The following is a 22,547-nucleotide window of genomic DNA, read 5'->3' on the forward strand; positions in this document are numbered from 1 at the left end:
CTATGGCAAGCACTCTATTAGATATTTAGGGCCTAAGCTATGGACAAAACTACCCAAGAGTATCAGGGACGTCACAACCCTAACGTCGTTTAAAAGCAAGATACGCCAACTCAATATAAGTGAACTTTTAGATGATGGCTGCGCAGGCTGTAGCCTTTGTTCATTTTGACTTCTGTGTGTTTTTACTATAAATCTCTTAATAAGTTAACTATAGATATTTTATCCACTACTGTACTTAGTTTGTATATTCTCCCCTAATTGGTGTCCCCAAATTAGTAGGGGATTTGTTCCCTGGCTAGACGGTTTTTGACACTTTAATAAAGTTTCTACTACTACTACTCTCGACTTTTTTGTATATACAAAGCTCTACCAATAGTCGTCTTGTTCATTGTGAGGCATCGAAAAGTCGACAGTGTTCATGGACAGCTGCTTTGCAGTGAAAGAAAACTTGCATGGAAAGCATTGTAGACATGCCTATTTTTTGGAGCAAACTTTCATTTAGGCTAAAATTTAAACCGTTTGCAATCTTATTGCCAAAAAAAATTGGTTGCAAAATGTATGAACTTCTTGAATGAGCTACATGTAATCCACTAAACTGAAGAAAAAGTTAAATATAAAAGCTTGTATATAAATATAAGTGAACTAACAATTAAGAAAAAGAGGCCTATTTTCTTTTTTTGCTGCCTTATCCGCTAAACATGAGGGAGTTACTCTTCTGCAAGTTAGCTGAGAGGTCATCATTTTGAGATTTCTGTGAAGTTTCTTACCACGTTTCCTTAAGAGTCATATTTTACCATCAAAGTCAAGCAACAAAGGTAATTTCAGATTGCTGCTGCTTGATGTTAATGATGTTTATGATGTTTATTCTAATGGCGTTAAACTTAACTTAACATAATCAACCACTACCCACAAATAGCATAGCTAGTCTTGGCTGCTTTTTGGTCGATATGGAGTATATTCTCAGTGTTTCCCGCATTAGCCACAAGATAAGACACATAACAGTATAAATTATGACACTTCCAGAGTGACATATGGTGAATAGGTAAATTTTGTGGTTACCTTCTATATCGGTTATAGTTTGTAAATGTTCACGGCTAGCGGTTTAAGCCTATAAGCATACCTGGTGGAGTAGGGTGTTTGTTGAACTGACTTTACGTGGTCCTCTGCAAATTTGTGAGGATCTCTTTTTAAGCGCAGTCCACCAACAGCCAGCTGAACTTGAAATTGTGTCTAGGATAAACTTTTTGTGCATCATTCAGCCACTCTGTATTTCACACCCCAGGGGGCCGTCTGGAGTTTCGTCGGAGTCAGTTACGTTTTCTCTTGAGATTATAGACTGAAGATGAAAGAACCTCATAAGCACATAGTCATCCATGATTCTAGCCTCCGTGTCGCATTATAAGGAACTATTCTGAATCTAAAGAGCGTTTTGATTGAGCGTATTTTAAATATTATAGTTCTAGATCGTGTATCGTAATTAGTAGTTGATAGTTAATCATTGTAGACTGTTTTCTTCGAGAAGGCTCCTTCGGGGAAAATCAATTATGTATTTATTCATTTGTATTTAGGTTCAAGTAGTTACCACCAGAGCTATATCAGTTAGAGACTCACTATAAGATTTAGGCTGATTATTCCCCAATAACGTGTTCATTATTCCTCTCTATTTAAAGGTCACGAGAAAGTTCTAGAAATGTTTCTGGAATACTTGACCTTCAGTACTTTAATGTTTAATCAATCTTCCTGTCCCTTACACGCAGTTTAAAAACCTTCAAGTGCCAGTCATGCTTTAGTGTATCCAAAGGCTTCCCTGAAGGGCACACGGTATTTTTCTAACAGAAAATGTTATTTCCCTTCATTTCATATACTTTTTCTTGTTTTTTTCCTTTTCAAGATCTCAGGCTCCAAAATATACTATGTAGCTCCTCGAAAGTTGAAAACAACGACGGTATTGATTCATAAATTATGCAGCTAACATCGAGCTGCTTATCTTTGTATTTTTAGAACTATAAACAGGTTGAAGAAAAGAGAAAGAAAAAACTGAAAACTGAAGCGAATTTTAATACATGTTGATTCGCGATGTTTAAATATTGCTCAATTTTAATCGACCGCTCGTACCGATTATCGTTCCACAGAAAAACGTTTATAACTGTTTTCTTGCTTCTGTTAGAAAATTTTTTCTCTGATCTTGTGGTAACTCGTGAAAACAGCTGTCAAAGTCTTAGTTTCAATAATGAAAATATTTTAACAGAAAGTCCATCACAAATAACAACAACAACAAGAACAACAGCCTTTATTTAAACACGATACAAAATTCAGCAAAAGCTGATGTGGTCTTGTACAAACAATAAGACTAAATTCCTAACTAATTACAAGAAGACTAATGCAAGATTTCTACATATTTACAACAATAAAAATTCTACATAGTAAATCATTATAATATAGGTGGCTTAAAAATTGAGTGACTTTTTAAAAGCGTCAACGTCTTAAATTGATCCCATTTGATTTTCCAGAGCGTTCCACCGAGTAATAGACTTGTATGAGCATGATTTCTTGACCATATCGGTCTTAGGTCTAGGTAACTTAAATGTCATTTTCCTCCTGAGGTCGTAACTACTTACATACTTTTCAAAACGACAGTTCATGGGACAAGGTAAAAGTTGATAATAAGCCTGATGCGCTCAGATTAATTATCGTTTCTCGTACATAATCTCTAATGTATTCCATTTTACTGTGGCAAGAACCTCCTTGCTTGGTGTACACCAATCCAATATTATTTTCTCCGTTCTAACATGTATAGATTCAAAGGTTGAGAAAAACACTCGACTACAGGAGCCCCAAGCTAACATACCAAATGTCACAAACGGCAAAATAACCTTAAAATAAAAATCAGTTCTCGCCTGTTTAGGCAGGAAATACAAGGATTTAAGTAAATTCAACTTCTGCGTAAATCACTACGTTAATTCCGATACATGATGATCCCATTTAAGAGCATTGTCTATCTGAACACCTAGGCATCTTGTAGAAACAACCTCCTCGATAACATCATCCTCCATCTTAATAGCTTGTTTTGGCCCAGTTAATTATGCTTGACAGTTTCATCGTCACTTTTATAGAGGGCTGAGATGTTTGCAGCCTTCCAAGTAGCCGGAACACTGTTGCAGGTGGCGCCTATTTGATAAAAACAGAGAACAAAGATGGAATAATTGAGTCACCGGCAAACTTTAAAAGTTTTGGAGCAACTCTGTCGGGCCCAGAGCCTTTATCGGCTCTCAACTTAGCCGTCGAACTAACAATAACCTCATACGATAAATTTATGTTCATAACACAAGGCGCTACGGTAGATACATGAAGGTTACTTTGAGTCAAGTTGGCATTCGGAAATTCGTTGGCCAGTTTCTCACCTATAGTTGAGAAATGCTCATTAAGTATGTTCGCTTTGTCCAGATCGGAGGTGACAACTTTTCCATCCGCATTCCTGATTCCTAATATCGGGGCAATGGATTTGCCGTTTGTCGCATTTTTTACCAGTCTCCACTAGGATTTACAATCCTTAACTTCATTGAACAATTCCAAGTAGTGTCTGCTCTTAGATAGCCTCACTTCCCTTGTCACTCTATTCTGCAACTCCCGATACTCAGCCCACAGATTTGGATTACCCAGACGTTGTGCCATTTTAAGCATTTTAAAACGTTTATTCGTCAAGTGCTGTATTTGCGGTGTTATCAAAGGTACCAAGGTAATGTGGTTTTCGATAAAGTCCTGCTTGAAATAAATTAAAGAGGTAACAATACTCTTTAATTTTGAAAAACTACACATTCAAAGACTGAAGGAGATAAAAATTCAATAAGATATATTTTGAGGAACGAACACACTACTGCAAACAATTCTGTGTTGTATTTTAAGTAACAAAGTCGGCTTAAACAATCCTCGTAAAAATTTCTTATTCCTCCCCTCTCATGAAAGCGAGTCGGTCGTTTAGGCAGTGAAAAGAACGTAAATTTAGTCAGATTTTGCGAATTTGCCCGAGGACAGAAAGTAACCATGGATTTTTTTTTTCACTTTTCTCAATAATTGGTCTGTCGGGCGATAGGAAATAAATCATTCTGTGGAGATTGTAACTGACGCAATAGAGCAGCGCGCGACCTTTAATTTAGTTGCACGCGCGGCCTCGTAACATTACGTTTTAGTTTAAGGTGGCTCGTACCAGTTTCCTCGCGCGGGGAACAGGTCACTCTTGCGTGACGCGCGAGAGAGAAACGTGCGAAAGAGGCGCGAGATCAAAAGATGAAAATTCAAAACAAAGATGGCGGCGTGTGGAATTTTTTCTACTTTTGTGAGAAGTATACCTAAGAGCGTGTATTTGATGTGTTGCGTGGCCACTGTGAATGCAGGAGAAAGAAACTAAGATAAAGAAGACGATTTTTGGAGAAGTAAAGGTTGCTTCACTTCATATCTAAAAGAAATATTTAACCGATTTGAAATCTTGCGACGGCGAAAAAAGAACAACTCAAGCGAAGGATAATCTACCTTAAGTGCAAGAAGACTTTGAAACTTCATGGAAAATAATATGATGTAGCCAGAAGTCGTGTGAAGGATTTTTAAGATGAGCCCGGGAGGCTGTCTTTGACAGCTGTTTAATGATTTCTTAGCAGTAAAGGCGAATTTACGTATGTAAACATCAGATCGTAGGCGCCCGCGCGAGCACACGCAATTTTCAGCCGTAGCTATAACAGATCATGAGCAAATGCCGATCTTATAGAATCCAGATTTTGAAATGCGCTAGAACGCGCGTGGAAATTGGTAAACTCACGAAAGCTATTGCATGGAAACAAGTCCGGTGACCCCTTCTTTTTATTGTTCCAATATGATAATAACGTCGAAAGGAATCATTAAAAAAAAAAATAGAAATTTCTGCGGAAGGAAATTTGCGATGTGTGAAACTGCCTTTTTTCTAGATTTTCTGAAATTCCGCTCTGTAGAATTTTTTGAAATTCCTTGTGCATTTTCCTTTTCAAGTGCCAAAAGCAATCACTGAAAAAAAACACGGGGTCACCGGGTTAGTTTTTGAATTATTTAAGCCACAAGCTAAAAAATGCGTCTGAATAAGCCTATGAAAGCGTTTCCATGGAAACTTCTAGTGACCTATTTTTGAATAACCAATGATTATCTAATTCAACCCTATAAAAGTGTTCAACTGGCATTAGTCAGTCTTTTTGTTGTATTCTTTCAAAGTTACAAACCATCAAAATGATGAAAACTGGTACCAGCCACCTTTATAAGGAAATTATTATCTTTTATTAGAACTATCGCAGAGACGTTTATTTACTTTAAATTAAGTCTTCTGTTTGTGAATTTGCTAATACGCGAGTGCTACTTTCGTTTCTAGAAAGTTCTACCGTATCACAAGCGCTCAGTCAAGAAAGCGCTGCGACAGCCTGCAAGCTGTAAAAGCGGTTAAGTTGTTTTTCTTGTCATACCAGTTAACGCAAGATCTTTCAACTGAAAGCGAAGTTTTAGCCGCCGTGCTTAAAACCTTTTCATTGTTTTAATGATAGCGGCACTAAGGTAAATATTTTTACGCTTTTTTAGTTTATTTGATTAGGCAATTTGTATCCTTCTTTCTCTGATTGTGATTTATCGCTTTTGTGAAGTAAGTTTAAACTTAAAATATTAAGTTAAGCGAACGTTGCTTACTAAATCGTTGTACCGTTAATTGTAAATCGTTATTTTATTTCTCATTTGTAATTTGTTTGTACTTTTATTTTAGTTCTCACGGTGTTCGTTTAGCAAAGTGTTCATGGTTAAAGAAGTTGAATCAATTTTACGAACATCAGTTTGTGAACGTTGTGATCACTGCAGCAATAAAGATGGGTAAAAGAAATAGACCTTAGCGAACAGGTATTATCAAGACATTCCTATTACGGGTAATAAGCTGGAGTAGGTAGAAATAATTTTTTGTTAGAGATCGAGCTTTAGCATAGTTGCGAACGCCGACTACAAGTATTGTGTAATAAACTGCGAAGTGCTTATTTTGTGATTTTCTGTTTTTATTTCCAAGAGGTTTTGTTTTTTACTGTTTTACACACAGCTTTGTTAATCCCCGCTCATATTTCAAATCGCCAATAATTCAAACCTGAAGTTGGGTCCTCATCACTCTCTAAGGACCCTCTGTGAAGTATGGTGCTGTTTTGATGGTGTTGGAAAATTTTCAGCTGATCGCAAATCTCATGGCAAATTGTAGACAAACTACTAACACGTCTTAGACATGTATGTACCCTACAGTTTGGAATTCTCGGGAACAAATCAGGGTTATATATTACGTTTTTCTCCTTCTTAAATTCTAATGGTCGATGGTGGCTGTTGTTTGAAGTTAGATCTAAACTTCCAGTTTCGACTGTCGATGACGTCAGTGACAGTCTTAGCTCGGTCCTCCACCATCTGTTATAATCAGAGCTCTGACACAAAGGAAAACAACAACAACAACCAACAACTCTCAAGAACTAAGAGCTAATTTATTGATTTTAACAAACCGTAGTTTCCAGCATGTTACCATAATTAAAATTATAAGCAAGTATCAGTTCTTTTTAAGTTTACATGCATTAATTTCCCGTTGTTATCAGGGATAAACGTTTTTCCTATATGATGATTACAGAATTCTTCGGCATTTCAAGTCAAAACGCACGAGACCCTCCTGAAAATTATTCTAGAAGTTGACAGAAATATTAGAATCTAGCAAGTAAATAAAGTTTTGCGTAAACTTGAACGTGCCATCACCCTGGCATATATAACCGCTCTTGTACTCTGAATGATGGAGTTAGAAACAGAACCGACTGAGTCTCAAAATGGGAAAAAAACACCAAACAGTCGCCACTTCTACAAGTTGGTACCTGGCCAGTGAAAATTATTCTAGAAGTTGACAGAAATATTAGAATCTAGCAAGTAAATAAAGTTTTGCGTAAACTTGAACGTGCCATCACCTTGGCGTATATAACCGCTCTTGTACCCTGAATGATGGAGTTAGAAACAGAACCGACTGAGTCTCAAAATGGGAAAAAAACACCAAACAGTCGCCACTTCTACAAGTTGGTATCTATTCCTGGCCAGTGTTCCATTTTCTCAGGATACCGCTAGAGGTGAAGCCGAACACTCTTCAATTGACTGAAAATCGTGAAACCAAAACAAAAATATTCACAAACGGCGGACTCTGATTATAGTAAGCGAAGGACACCATGCGAATCGAAAATAAAATAATCTTTTAAATTTCGGGGATAATTTTCAACTTACGCCAATGACACCAAAAATACGCGAGAACATATAGTCGGCCCGCATGCCGGAAAAACAAAGACATGGGGTCTAACTGGCCGTTTGAAATCTGTAAGTCGATCTTTCTTTTGAGCTGATGAAAAAAAAATAAAATGAAATAAACAAAACAAAGAGTTGCATGATGAACCATCACTGTTAATTGAAAAGAACTCTTAGATATGTAATGATCGAAATACGCTAGAATGTAAACTGCTTTCACGATAGTTTCCTCATAAAATACCTGCTAGTCCTAGTTTCTCGCAAGATATCAATAGGTGATATTTTTTAGCCAAAGTCTAATCAGCTGTGACGCAGTATTTACATTAAGCTGGCCTACAAGCAAAACCAATTTGTCGCTAAAATAGCCATAGTCGTAAGAAATAAAACTAAAATTGTTGTTATTGGTTTTTTCACGTTCTTCAGGCAAATTTCAACCCATGAAGTATAAAATTCATTTGTTCTTGTAAGCAGCTCTGTATCAGTATCCCACATCTATTTTGTTCCCTACTTTGAGTGAAATTTGCCTTTCTTCCTTGCACACAGTATACTAATAATTTATGTTTCCAACTTACTTAACACGCACTTGTATTTGACTTCCAGATATTTAAATGTTCCGCCACATGGGTCGCCACCAAACTTTGAACTTTCCGCAACCAGCTGACAGCTGACTTTTCCGTTGCATTTTGTCTGCACGATGGAAAGAGAGTTCTTAGAGCGACAGGTTGTGTTCGACATTGCTGCATGGATGCATGTGCCTCGGTCCAATCTTCCGTAATTCGCGTACACTGTGTCGATCTTTCTCTCGTTTTCACACCTGATTCGGCCACGATTGCCTTCACAAATGATAATTGGCCACACTTTCACTGCAACAAAGAAGACAAAGAAGACACCGTAAAGAATAATATCTTCAAGAAGCAATCTAGGAATTCTCAGCCGCTCTTGAGCACAGAAAGTATTATTTGTTCCACCAATGTTTTCACGTTTAGTTGTTTCGCGTTAGTATTTGCTAACCTTACATGTATTATAAAACGGGACATTCGATCATGGAAATGATGAAAAAGTTTTTCCAGTCGATACCACAAAGATTTGTGTCGTTTCCATAGAAACCGTCCTTAGATGGTTAGCCGTGTGCTACACTTCACACTTGTCTGCATCCGTATCTTTCACAATACGTTCTCAAGTTTCGTATGAAATCGTCTCCTCTTAGTCTAAACACTTGAAACTTTTTGATCTTGGAACGTTGAGAAAAACATTAACATTGTATACCTAAGAAATACTTTCCATTGCAGTTAGTTCCATTTCCATCAAATCCATATTTACATGTGCAGTTGTAAGAACCTAAGGTGTTATTACACTCAGCATTTACATCACAGATGTGTGTTCCGCTAGCACATTCGTCTATATCTAAAGCAACAAAGTGTGAAATATTACTTTGAAAAGCTTCCTTCTTGCCCCAAGTGTGTTTCATAGCCGTGTGAGGCATTTTCATACTGATCTGTATCTATTCATCAATGTACGTTTTCAGGTTTTGAGTGAAATCTGCTCCTCTCTAGATCTGTCTAACGTATTGATCTTAAAATTTTAAGAAAACATTAACATAGTAAATCTGAGAAATACTTACCAGTGCAGTTAGTTCCATTTCCATGAAACCCATCTTTACAAGATCCCAGAGTATTGTTACAGTCAGCGTTTACATCACAATGGTGTCTTTCGGCACACTCATCTATGTCTAGAAAAAGAAAAAGAAGAGCAAGTGAATCAGTTCTGTTATTTCTGCTTTTGATGGAAGTCATCACAGAAAATGTGATGTTAAGTTGCCTGTGCAGTTAGTTCCATTCCCATTAAATTCATTTTTGTAAGATTCCTGGATATTGTTACACTCAGCATTTACATCCGACATTCGTGTGTTCTGTCAGTGCATTCGTCTATAGCTAAAACACGAAGAGGAATTGATGGGACTACCGCTGGCTACATACCGAGGACTCGCTAGGACCGCTGACCTGCGGTAGTGAGCGAGGTCGTTTCGGACGCTAAAACTCAGGTGCATCTTCAATAGATCTTGCAAATTGAACTTACTATCGTAAGTCTATGATGTTGTGTTTCGTTTAGCTTAATTGTTCGTATTACTTAGTGTATGGATTTTGTATTTATCCTGTAGATCCGTTTCATCGTTCTGATTAAATTAAATCAACCGAGGAGTTCGCTTCATGAAACGGATGATGGTAATCATGGTCGTCGTCGAATGCTACGTGCCCGACTGCACATTCGCAACAGCGGACGTCTCTGAGGCCTTGGCAATTGCCCTCATCACAAATCACGACCTGGCCCACCGCGTCCCGGCGCCTACAGCACCTCCAGCGCCCACAACAACCAGTGGCCCGAAATTAGAGCGGCCGAAAGTAAACATCGGAGTCACGATAGAAGAGTGGAATGTCTTCACAAGACGCTGGGAGGTTTTCAAATCAGGCTCAGGCATCAACGATGCCTCGGCACCCTCCCAGCTCTTCCAGTGTGCTGGACCTGAACTTGGGGACAGCCTCCTTACAGCCAATCCAAATCCAGCCTCTGAAAACCTAACTGGGCTGCTGGCCGCCATGCGCTCTTTAGCGATAATTCCAGTCGCCACTTGCGTGCTACGTACAGAGCTTCTCCAGTTGCGGCAGGAACGTGATGAGCCCTTTCGTACCTTTACAGCTAAAGTGCGGGGGAAGGCAGAAACTTGTTCCTACAATGCTTCGTGCACCTGCGGCGCTTCGGTGAACTACACCGACCACGTCATCCGTGACGTCATCCTGAATGGCCTTTACGACTCTGACATCAGGAGGGAAGTGCTGGGCATAGCGGGCATACTAGAGCAACCAGTCAACGAGGTCATCGCCTTGGTAGAAACTAAAGAGATGGCACGCAATGCCCTCCCCTCCCCTTCGCTCTCAGCTGTCTCCTCCTTCGTGAAGCAAAAGACATCGCCACCGACCCATGCCCCCCCTCCTTCTCAGGCGGATCGGGCGAAGGAAGCATCATGCCCCGACTGTCAGATCACCTTTAAGCTCTTGACGGAAGGAGCCCGTGGTTGGAACGAGAAACCCCACCCCATGTGCATCGAATGCTACAGGGCCAATCGCCGTAAAAAACGTCACCAGCGTCAACCCCCACAGCGCCCGCCCCAGGCCCCAGGGGTCCATGCCACAGCAACGGAGCCAATTTCACAGATAGCCGCGTTCCACACCAAGAGTGTAGGCTCCCCTCGAGCCTCCCAACGACACCGTCACACCTGGAAGGCGACCACACATGCCACCGTCACCAAACCATTCGCAGCGCGATTAGACCACCACATCTTCTCCAAGGGGGAGTGAAAAAGGGCCCGCTTGAGAGATCATCCAAGGCTCCCGATCACCATATCCCCCTCCCGACCTGGCGGGACCGACAGTGACCTCTCCAAGCCCTCCTCAGCCATCCACGCTGAAGTATCCGCCATAGCCGACACTGGCGCCCAATCAGACTTGTGGTCGTTATCCGACTTCCTAGCGTGCGGTTTCTCTCGCGACCACCTACACCCCATCAGCCTCAGCCTATCAGCAGCTAACCGCTCGCCCATCTCGATAGAGGGAGCATTCTTCGCAAAACTCGCTACACAGTCCAGCAGCGGGGACATTACAGCATGTCACTCGATGGTCTATGTGAGCAGCTCTGTCAAGGACCTGTGCCTGTCTTACGACTCACTCCTCAACCTTGGTCTACTGCCGCGTACCTTCCCATCCCTTGACTACTCTACCAGCAGCCGTCCTGTAAGTGATACCTCTGATAAACAGCCACATGTTCCCAGCCCCCCACCAGCAATCAATGCTACGAGGGCCCTCAATGATGGCTGCCCGGAATCCACCATCGCGCGCAACACAACGTGCTCGTGCCCACAGCGTGGAGCAACACCGCCACGTCCCTCTGAGCTGCCGTTCCCCTGTGCGCCAGAGAACAATGCAAGAATGAAAGCCTGGCTTCTCGACAGATATGCCTCGTCCACTTTCAACACTTGCCCTCATCGAGCGCTACCATGTATGGAGGGCCAACCCATAGCGATCCATGTTGACCCCGCAGCCACACCTAAGGCCTGCCACACACCGGCCAACATACCGCTCCACTGGCAGCAACGGGTGTATGATGACCTCCTGCGCGACGAAGCTCTTGGCGTCATCGAGCGTGTGCCTTACGGCGAACCCGTTACGTGGTGTCATAGGATGGTCATCACGCGAAAGCACGACGGATCCCCACGCCGCACTCTGGACATCTCGCCACTGAACAAATTCTGTCAACGTGAGACTTTTGCCATGGAGTCGCCTTTCCACCTCGCCCGTCGTATCCCCAAGGACACCTGGAAGACCGTTACCGATGCCTGGAATGGCTATCACAGCGTTCCTCTGCGCGCTTCTGACCGCCACCTGACCACCTTCATTACACCATTTGGCCGCTGGCGCTACACACGGGCACCTCAAGGCTTCATGTCCTCGGGAGACGGCTACAATCGCCGTTTCGATGCTGTCCTTGCGGAGTTTGAGCGCAAAGAGCGATGCGTTGATGACACAGTCCACTTCGACACAGACCTCGAACAACACTGGTGGAGGACCATCGACTTCCTCACCCGCGTTGGCCAGGCAGGGATCGTGCTCAACCCTGACAAATTCCAGTTCGCCGAGAGGAGTGTAGACTTCGCTGGGTTCAGAGTGTCTGATAGCACCATAGAACCACTCCTCAAGTACCTAGACGCCATAAAGGACTTCCCCTCTCCTACCAGTACCACAGATATCAGGAGTTGGTTTGGCCTGGTCAACCAGGTTTCCAACTACGCCCAACTCCGTGACTCAATGGCCCCCTTCAAGCCGTTCCTCAGCCCCCGCTGTAAATTCTCCTGGTCCCCTAAGCTCGAGGCAGCGTTTCAAGCTTCCAAAGCAGCCATCATCACAGCTATCCGCCAGGGGGTGGAAATCTTCGACATGCAGTGGCGCACCTGCCTTCGCCCTGACTGGTCCAAGCGGGGCATCGGTTACTTCCTCCTTCAACAGCACTGCAGTTGCCTCCCTGGCATTCCCGACTGCTGCCCTGGGGGATGGAAAATCACACTGGCCGGTTCCCGGTTCTTGAACTCTGCTGAACAGCGCTACGCCGCTATTGAAGGAGAAGCCCTTGCAGTCGCCTGGGGTTTAGAGCAGACACGCTACTTCACACAGGGGTGCGACAACCTCGTGATAGTCACCGACCACAAACCACTTGTAAAGATCTTTGGTGACCGCACTCTGGATGAAATTACCAACTCGCGCCTGTTCCGCACTCTCCCATGGCGCTTTGAGATCAGACACCTACCCGGCAAGAGTAACCATGCGGCCGATGCCGCCTCACGATACCCTTCCCCATCCTGCACAGAGGATACTATCTCTCTTGGATCACCCAGCTTTCCCGACATCGCAGAGTCTACCTTGATAAACACCATCCGCAATGACAACCACGAGCTTGGCGCCATCCCTTGGTCTCTCCTCGCAACAGAGACAGCGCCGAATGCCTCCCTGGGCCCCCTCCTCACCTCAGTCGAGCAAGGAAAACCAATCACCAGTAACGACCCCACCCTGACAAGCCTTCGGCCTATCTACGAGTCTCTCTACGCAGCAGAGGGCGCACTACTTTACCAGGACCGCGTGGTCGTCCCCCCGTCCCTACGCCAACGAGTCTTACAGAGCCTGCACGCAGCCCATCAAGGAACCTCTTCCATGGAACAGCGAGCCCGTGCCATCGTCTACTGGCCAGGGATGTTACAGGATATCCGCAACACTCGGGAGGGCTGCGCAGACTGCAACAGAAATGCACCCTCACAGGCAGCCACCCCCCCTCTGCCATCATCTCCTCCGTCATCCCCATTCGAATCCGTCTTTGCAGACTTCTTCGACTTCAGCGGCTGCCACTACCTGGTCGTAGGCGATCGCCTTTCTGGCTGGGTGGAAGTCCTAAGTTCAACAGCTGGGACCACCCTCGCGGGTTCAGCCGGCCTGGTTCGCCATCTCCGTTCCTTCTTCGCCACCTTCGGCGTCCCGGAGGAGATCTCGAGCGACGGCGGCCCAGAGTTCACCGCTATGAACACACAGGATTTGCTCTGCCTCTGGGGCGTACGACATCGTGTGTCCTCCGTCAGCTTCCCTCAATCAAACGGCAGAGCGGAAGTCGCAGTGAAAACTGTCAAGCGCCTCCTGATGTCCAACACAGGCCCGACAGGCAGCCTTGACCATGATCGTTTCTTGCGTGCCATATTACAGCTACGCAACACCCCAGACCCAGACTGCAACCTGTCACCGGCGCAAATCATCTTCGGTCGCCCCCTACGGGACTCCCTCTCATTCGTAAACCGCCTTGAGAAGTTCTCGAACCTGCACATCAGACCCCTTTGGCGTCAAGCATGGGAGGCCAAGGAGGAAGCCCTTCACACACGCATCACTCACACGACGGAGTCTCTGAAAGCCCACTCACGCCCCCTCCGCCCTCTGTCCCTTGGCGAGAGAGTCTTCTTGCAGAACCAACAAGGTCGTAACCCCACCAAATGGGACCGGTCAGGGGTAGTGGTGGAATCAGCCGGCCATGACCAATATCGTGTCAAGGTGGACGGCTCCGGACGAATCACACTACGCAACCGCCGCTTCCTGCGAGCCTACACACCAGCCACGCCCTCTATCCGCCCACCACCGCCACCTGCCCACCAGCTCACCAGCAGTGCTGCCCAGTCCCCACACCCACAGCCCCCCGTGCCACCACAACCTCCTGCTGAGTCCAAGCGAACCACTGAAGCAAAGCTCAACGTACCAACTGCGGTCCCCGACCTAGCACCGATGTCGCCCCTCGCCCCGGCACAGGATAACAGCCCCGTTCCCGACCTACAGCCCCGAGACCCCCAGTTACCAGCAGCTGCTGTTGACAATTCCCCAACACCCATTACTCCACCTCAACTGCTGCCCGAACCCGCTACACGTCCTCGCCGCTTTACACGGCCACCCAAACGGTACGAACCCGAAACAGGACAATGGATCACTTGAGTCCTACAAACGACGCGATACGTTGTACCCTTCTCGGTTCTCGGACTGGGTGGGATGATGGGACTACCGCTGGCTACATACCGAGGACTCGCTAGGAACGCTGACCTGCGGTAGTGAGCGAGGTCGTTTGGGACGCTAAAACTCATGTGCATCTTCAATAGATCTTGCGAATTGAACTTACTATCGTACGTCTATGATGTTGTGTTTCGTTTAGCTTAATTGTTCGTATTACTTAGTGTTTGGATTTCGTATTTATCCTGTAGATCCGTTTCATCGTTCTGATTAAATTAAATCAACCGAGGAGTTCGCTTCAGGAATATCTTGTAAGTGAGATCTTTTTGTTAAGTCGCCTCAGATAACAACGTTAGCGCATTCGTCTATGTCTGAAGCAACAAAGTTTAAATCATAGTTTTAAAAATGAGTTTGAAATAATCTTGCCGCAAATACTTTCCCCGTAATGTAAGCTAATGTGAACGCTTCCTGTTGTCAGATAAGAATACTTACCTGTACAATTTGTCCCATTTCCTTGGTATCCATGTTTACACCTACATGTGTACGATCCATTCGTGTTGTTGCATGCCGTGTTGCCCCCACAGCCGTGCTCCTCCGTGTCACACTCGTCTATATCTAAAGACGAAGGAAATTATGAATATCATCGTAATGTAGCTCCTAAAAAAATTAGTGGTGTCATCTTGACGTAATATTCGTGCCCTACACAGTTTCTCACCGACTTAGAAAGTTAAGGATGGCGAGAAGAAGAAAAACAAAATCTAACCAAAGTTACGAATCCAGCTTCGAAAATGAGCACTTTGTTATACATTCGTCATATTTCTACTAATCGTAAATGTAAAGGTTTCCTTACCCTCATCACAATTATGGCCTTTAAATCCAGATCTAGGAACACACAAACACCGATAATCTCTGTCTGTAAACCCAGCCTGGCATGTTGCGTTATTCTTGCAGGGATTTTTCACGCATGCGTTCTTAAAAGAAAAAGAATAGGGCCACTTAGATAGCTCAGCAAGCTTGATTCCTGCACGCGTACGTGTGTTCGTGTTCGTGCGTTCTGCATACTCTTCGGTTCTATCAGATCTTCTGTCTGCCTTCGCATGTACTCTCATTTTTCATCATTTACCTCAGTTTCACGCACACTTCTTGGTTGTTGACGCAAATATTTGCGTTGAACACATTTCTTCGCGTTCTGCTCGTGCGCGAGAGCAAAATCTGCGTGACTTGTTACAAAGTATCAGAACAGCCCTAGAGGTAGTCATTAAAAAATAGAAAATATAGGCTTCCAGCATTCCCGTATTTCAAATTTCTTAAAAGAGCGTGCAATGCTCATACACTAAATTTTTGCTCTTGGAAGGGGAATTCAGATAAATGACGGAGCCTGAGGGATCCACTGTCTCGTGACAAACCTTCAATGAGCAAAAGGTTTCGTACTCTTGGCTTACATATTTCATTCTCACCTCAGCTCCGCGATAGGTATAGTTTTTGCTCTCTACAAGTTCCTCATCGTGTTCAGCAGTAGCGTTATTCAGGTCACAAGTGTGAGTATTAGATTCCTTTTTTAACTTATGGAAGTTATAACTGACGCAGTTGGGTTCCAGGTAGCATTCCAACATGCAGATATCCTCGTCGAATACCTCAACAGTTCGAACTGTGTGATTGTCCATCCGGTAGCCAGGTTTAGGAAAACTGGTAAACTCCAAATTGCGACAGTTACCTGGAAAATGATAACGTTGAGTTAGGAAAGTTGCTTTTTAACGCTCAGCACTTCAATGGAAACTGGCATTATGGAACAGTGTGACTGATGATGAGTTATTAGGGACCTTAAGCAAACCACAACGGCGACAGCACCAACGACTCGGGGAAGAACAAAAGATCTAGTTGGCAGAGCAATAACTCAGCACTTGCGTTTTAAAACTAAGTACATTTCTTAGCCGTCCTTTGCAAAACAACAACGTGAAATTACCAAAATTTGCGTCGTCTGGGAACCGAAACCGCGACGGCAAGTTATTTTAATTTCCATTTGGAACTCAACGCTACTTTTATACATAATGTTGAGGTTGAGGTGTGGCGCCGTATGAGACGATGAACACATGCAGCCATTTTGGAAATTCTAATTAAAAGTAGAAATTGATTTTTTAATCGACGTCTTCCTTGGCGTTGCCGCCCTGACTGCTTAAGGTAGATATTGCTTTAGTTTAGGCTTGATTTTTGACCCCTGGATTACCACCAATCTATGTCAATCTCTCCACTAACTGATTACTGAAATTTTTAACTCTACGTTCGCTTTGGTCAGCCATCCTTATCGATCGATCGGTGCCGAAGTTCAAGAACAACTGGTATTGATATGTACATCGACTCGTGTTTATCACCTTATAATCGTCGTCATGCCGAGAATATTAATTAGTTCGTTTAGAAAGTTTTCTCGGAGTTTTTTTTTTGCTATTAATTCAAAGCTGAATTCATGGAAAGGATGTGTTGTTACTGATGTCGCGTGAGTTCAGATTTTGAGCTCACTGCGTGTCAGTGATGCTGACGGTTTTATCAACTTTATGAAATGCTAGGAAGGTTAATAACTTCTTTACTAACTTCTTTCAACGCCAGGGGTCCATTTCTGGAAAGTCCCGGTAACTTAATGGGCCCGTAAAGCTGTTCTGTTTTCATTCAAGATAGGGATTTCAAAAGTTTTGAAAATGATGTGATAAAAGTATCAGCTAAAGAAACAAAAGGGACTGGTTTGGGTGCCAGAACCTGCTTTCCTATCCTTTAAATTTTGATTTCAAAACATAGTTACGGGTCCGTAAAGTTACCGGGACTTTCGAGAAACGGGCCCCTGGTCCGAGGTTTTTACCGCTAAAAATTAACTTTCCATCCGTAGTATGCATTAAAAATTAACAGGTGGCGAAACGCTGAAAGTTAGCCTCGGGCATGTACATTGTAAGGGCATAGGTGAGTTCAATAGGAACAACAAATCCTAAAAATGTCAAATTATGGTCGATTGAAAAAGGGATCTGTTGAAATGAAACATGCTTTCTAAGTTCTGATACCTAAGTAGCAACTGACATTAAAACTTTTAAAAAATATGGAAAATAGGATAACGAGTACTGATGTCACTGTTTTCGAAGAGTTAATTACTTTTCCTAAAAATTTTCTTTCCGTTTACGCCAAAGGGTAAAGTTGGCATTTTCACACTATGCTCTTCAACTTCTGTTTACCAAAATTTAATTTTTTGATGGATCACTAAAATATTCTGATCGATGTTGATGGCAGGCTGAGCTGTAACAACAAGTTTGCTTTTTTGTCAAATTTACTCACTAAGTGAAAACGCGGTCTCAAAGTTAAGTGTTGATTGTGGAGTTCGCAGACAAAAAAGCATGTCTGCATCAATTAATGATTAATTCCTTTTCAAAAACTCATCCTCAGTGGTGATACGTCCATGGTTTTCCATCAAACAGAATTTTCACCAAGCTTTCTTTCCTTCCTCAAGAACCTATTTGGAACTTATGTTGTAAATCATATCGCATGACGCCATAATCTTTTCTGATTATAATTATCATAAAACTTGTCCACTCTAATTTTAATACCGACAAATATTCCTGTTACCAGCTTAAACTAGGTAAACTGAACAATGATCGTTTTTGATAAATCTAGAGTCCACATGTTTAAAGATTTTTGCCTACAAAACCATCAACTTGTGTTCTGGAGTATAATCAAATATATTTTATTTCCATCTAAGTTGAAAATCAATATTTGTGAACATATGAAAATCCTATATGTGAAGATCATATTTAAGTTCCAAATATGAGATATTTTAAGATGAAGAAGATGTTCCGACGCAACTGTTTAAAAATTTTCGATCTTACCTTGGAATACAAAGGCGGTCATTCGTTTAATTTGTTGCGAGTTTGGGGAAATATCTTCATTATCACACAATCGTACTGGGCCGCGCACTATAAAACACCTAAGGGGCTCATTGACTCTAAGACCGGTTCACGCTCTTGAGTGCATGCTGGGTAATTAGGGCAAGCAAATCCAAAATGGCGGATACGAACAACACTCTTTTGCTCGATCTGAATACTTATAGTTCAATATAGAAGTCACAGCTACATTTTGAGCTCTTTATGTTATTGCCATCTCGCTCAAAAGTCGTTGACAGTTCAATATCCCAACAACACGATCATGGCCACGCACCTCGAAGATTTTTTGGAACTTTCATGTGGGGAATTGCAGTTTTATCTTAAACAGCGAGGTTTGCCCTCTGGAGGGACACACTCGGATCTTGCTGCTCGTGCTTTGGTAGCTTTTGAACATAAAACGCCTATTCGAGATTCGGCCGAAAGCCAAGCCAAGTCACTACAAAATGAACATGTAGAACTACTACGCACATGCGGTATAAAGGATCCGTTATCCATGGTCGATTGGGAGGACTGTGTAACAAAGTGGCCGCATACAAACATTGGTCAAATATTCTCGTTTATACTTGGAAAAAAAGCTTTCGACACTGACTATATTGGTCAATATAAAATCAGAAAAGCGTATTCATACTTTAAAAGTGGTTTTGTGCACACTGTATACTCAAAAACAATTCATGGACAAGACAAAGTTCTGTTGTTTGCATCTGTCACTCCATCTCAAAGAATTCGCGAAGAACCTCATAAAGTGTGGATAATTTGTAAATCTCCCGGTGAAATTCTTGGGGCATATTGTAGCTGTACAGCTGGATACAGTCAGTGCTGTAATCATGTCATAGCCCTTTTATATAAAGTTGAGTTTGCCAACCAGAAAGGTTTCACAGATCCTTCCTGCACAGATAAGGCATGTGTGTGGAATAATACTAGCAAGAAAGACATCCAACCCATGAAATTAAAGGACATGGTGTTCCAAAGCCACAAGGTAGTCAAAGAAAACCCAAGTTATGCTATTAATAGCAAGGAAAAACAGAACTTTGATCCTCGGCCAGAATCCTTGAGGGTTGTTACCGAAGAAAGCAAGCAAAAGTTTCTAGCTTCTCTTCGAAACATAAATCCTGATGCTGTCATCCATATTTCATATGCACCACCAACTTCTGATGATGTTCCCCCATCACTACAAATTATAGCTGATGATATATCCTCTAAAAACAATGGTGTAGATGCTGATGAATTAGTGAGACAATTTCTGGAACAATTATCTTTCAATGACAGTAGCATTAAAGAATTAGAAAAGGCCACAAGGGATCAGGCTAACTCCAGTATATGGAAAGAGCAAAGAAAAGGTAGAATAACTGCATCTCATTTTCATGAAGTATACACAAAGACAAAAACAATTCTTAGAAAAAGAAAGCCAAATTGCAAAGTAACACCTCTTCTTGAGCGAATTTTAGATTGTACCGATCTGTCAATGATACCTGCCATTAAATGGGGAAGAGAACATGAGAGAGATGCTGCTGCATCATTCTTTGCACAAGAATCCAAAAAACACAAAAATGCAAAGCTTCAGACTTGTGGCTTGTTTATATCTAAAACTTACCCTTTTGTGGGAGCTACCCCAGATGGTATTTTTCACTGCGATTGCTGTGGTCATTCTTGTATTGAGTATAAATGTCCATACTCACTTGCAGACATGAAATTTGATGAGCATTGGAACAATACAACTTATCTAGAATTAGTGAATGGGAATATCATGCTCAAGAGAACCCACAGTTATTATTACCAGATACAAGGACAAATGGCCCTAACAGGATGTCCTAAAACCTTTTTTGTTGTTTGGACTCCACTTAGTGGTGCTCATATTGAAATTATTGAGTTTGATTTAAAACTGTGGCAAGATATCATACCAAATCTAACAATTTTTTTCAAGACTTATGTTGCTAGGGTGTTGCTAGGTACTAGGCCTATTTATTATTGTGCTGTCTGTGAAAAACCCTGTCTTGAGCCAGATGAAATTGAATGTGATGATGAAAACAGTGTTCAGTGTGAATGTTGTATGCTATGGTTTCACTGGGCCTGCTCAAATTTTGAACAAGAATCAACATTCATTTGCAGATTTTGCAATGAACAAGCAATAGATAATGATTAAAATTATAGAGTGGAAGCAATATGACCTCAACAAACTACTAAATAGTACAAAATAGTGCGGATGAAACCAAAACATTATAGTATTTAGTATTACTAAAGTTTCAAAGTTATTGTTTGAACATTGTTGTAGCTATATACAAACATGTTTGTGTAATTCCATAAAGGAATTGTATTCTAGAAGATGTGTAAATAAACTTGACTACCATAGCTTATAACCTGTGAGAAAATTGAATGGGAACATTTTGGACTGGTACAAAATGCAAACATAATTGATGAAATGAAATCTATGTACTCAAAGGCTTTTTCATATTACATATTGCTGCACAAATGATGATTATGTCATCCAAATGGGAAAGAATGCTAATGGGAATTTCTTGCTTTAACATAGCAAAGTCTTTAATTCGCTTGATAGCCTGCTCGACATAAATCCGTACATTAGCAATAAGTGATGTGTTCCTAACATCAGCACCTGACATCTGGAGATTGGAATGCTTGGAGGGTGGAATTGTTAGAGAACATTGGTAGTATGCTAACAGGTCATGAATCTTGAATCCCCTGTCTGCCATAACTTGGTCATGTGGCTGAAGATAGTTTAAGAAACCACTGTTTTCTACAATAAAAACATCAGATGACCTCCCACTGAAGGTCTCAGAGACAAATGATATGTGGCCATTTGGTGTTATCCCTATCAAAAACTTTAACGTGTAGTGTTGTTTGTAATTTGACCAACACATTGCCGCATTCTCTAAGCTTGATGGGGTTTCAGAGAATAGTTCTGTGCAGTCAATGATGACTCTACACTTTCTGTAATATCGTCGAAACATATCAGGCATATTTCTTTGAATTAAATACCTATCTGGCCAGGAAATCATCCACTTTAATTCTTTAGACATCAGCTTAACCCAAGTGGTAAAGACAGAGCTGACAGTCGCCTCGGAAACTTTGAACCTTAAAGCCAGATCAAATACAAAGAGTCCTAGCTTGATTCGCATCATGGTTAGCAAAAACTCTTGCTCCAAGGTTAGAGCTCTCTGTACATTATTTGACCTGGGCTTGGTGGTGTCCTTCAAAGCACTTTCTTTGTCTCCTTTCCAGTAGTGCATACACATGGCTTTTTCAAAGAGTGTATTAAACATCAATTGAAATGTTTCTACGTTAGGGAATCCAGTGAAACGCTGGACATCTTGCTCTGTTGTTAAATCAGCAAACTTCATACTTCCGTATGTTAGCGGATTTATTATCAAGCATTGAGTTCCTTCTTCTTTGAAGCTTGAGTTATTGGATGCCTCAGCAGTAGAGACAACTTCGTGTCTTGCCACAAGCTTTCTTTTCTTGGGTGAAGGTTTGTTAGAGTCACTTGGCACCATATACAAAGTTGGAGTTGGTGAGGAGTACGTTGGCTTTCCATATTGAAAGTGATTCGAACAAACAGTCTTGTAGTTGCCGGGTTCGAATCCAACAAGTCCTTTGGATATGCTGGCAATCCATTGGGCTCTTTTCTTTGGATCCTTCGGAATAAAATGCCAGCGAAGATTTTCGACATGTGACCGTTTCACTATCTTTTTTGGATATCTTGAGTCGTTGTTACAACCTCCAACACAACATCGGTAGTTAACCATTATATATCTTATTTTTTGACGCATTAAAATCGAAAATACAGAGCTCAAAATGTAGCTGTGACTTTTATCTTGAACTGTCAATACTAAAAATTGCGACCAGTTCTGAAACAAAGCCGATATTCATTAAGTATTCAGATCAAGCAAAAGAGTGTAGCCGAGCGTGTCCGCCATTTTGGATTTGCTTGCCCTAATTACCCAGCATGCACTCAAGAGCGTGAACCGGTCTAATGAGTCTCCGATATGATCACACAAAACTCTTAATCAACAAACTTTTTTGTCGAAAATCACCTGTTTTGGTGGAGTGAAGTGAAAGTGTCCGTCTAGCTAATTTGAAAAATTATTTCTGTGGTAGGCTAAGATCTTTAATGACCAATTCCTTTCATCTACCAGCTCACAAAAATACACAAAGTCCTCGATCTGTGCTTTATCAGCCTTTAGATCAACTTAACGTTAAATTGCGCCAAACAGCCGGGCTTTCTTACGTTAGATAACGAAGC

General features: G+C 42.2%; 1 protein-coding gene, 1 long non-coding RNA gene and 1 pseudogene across 2 annotated transcripts in view; 1 reads left to right on the forward strand and 2 right to left on the reverse strand.

Moving 5' to 3' along the window:
* Positions 1 to 6,495: 6,495 nt before the first annotated feature.
* LOC148721219 (uncharacterized) lies at positions 6,496 to 8,298 on the reverse strand. Its single transcript, XR_015992141.1, has 2 exons — positions 7,875 to 8,298; positions 6,496 to 7,158 (listed from the first exon to the last, which is right to left on the reverse strand). It is a non-coding gene; the product is annotated as an uncharacterized LOC148721219 (long non-coding RNA).
* Positions 8,299 to 9,530: 1,232 nt separating this feature from the next.
* On the forward strand, positions 9,531 to 14,366 carry LOC148721220 (uncharacterized; annotated as a pseudogene).
* A 724-nt stretch (positions 14,367 to 15,090) lies between these two features.
* The window catches only part of LOC148721221 (uncharacterized), an 8,121-nt gene continuing 664 nt past the window's right edge, over positions 15,091 to 22,547 (reverse strand). The window contains exons 2-3 of the mRNA XM_088734799.1: positions 15,836 to 16,092; positions 15,091 to 15,349 (exon numbers count right to left, since the gene is read on the reverse strand). Coding sequence (XP_088590925.1) covers positions 15,179 to 15,349; positions 15,836 to 16,092 — 428 coding nt within the window. The 3' untranslated portion in view covers positions 15,091 to 15,178. The remainder of the gene's footprint in view (positions 15,350 to 15,835; positions 16,093 to 22,547) is intronic.

This window comes from Stylophora pistillata, chromosome 10 (assembly GCF_964205215.1).
Source record: "Stylophora pistillata chromosome 10, jaStyPist1.2, whole genome shotgun sequence".
NCBI lineage: Eukaryota > Metazoa > Cnidaria > Anthozoa > Scleractinia > Pocilloporidae > Stylophora > Stylophora pistillata.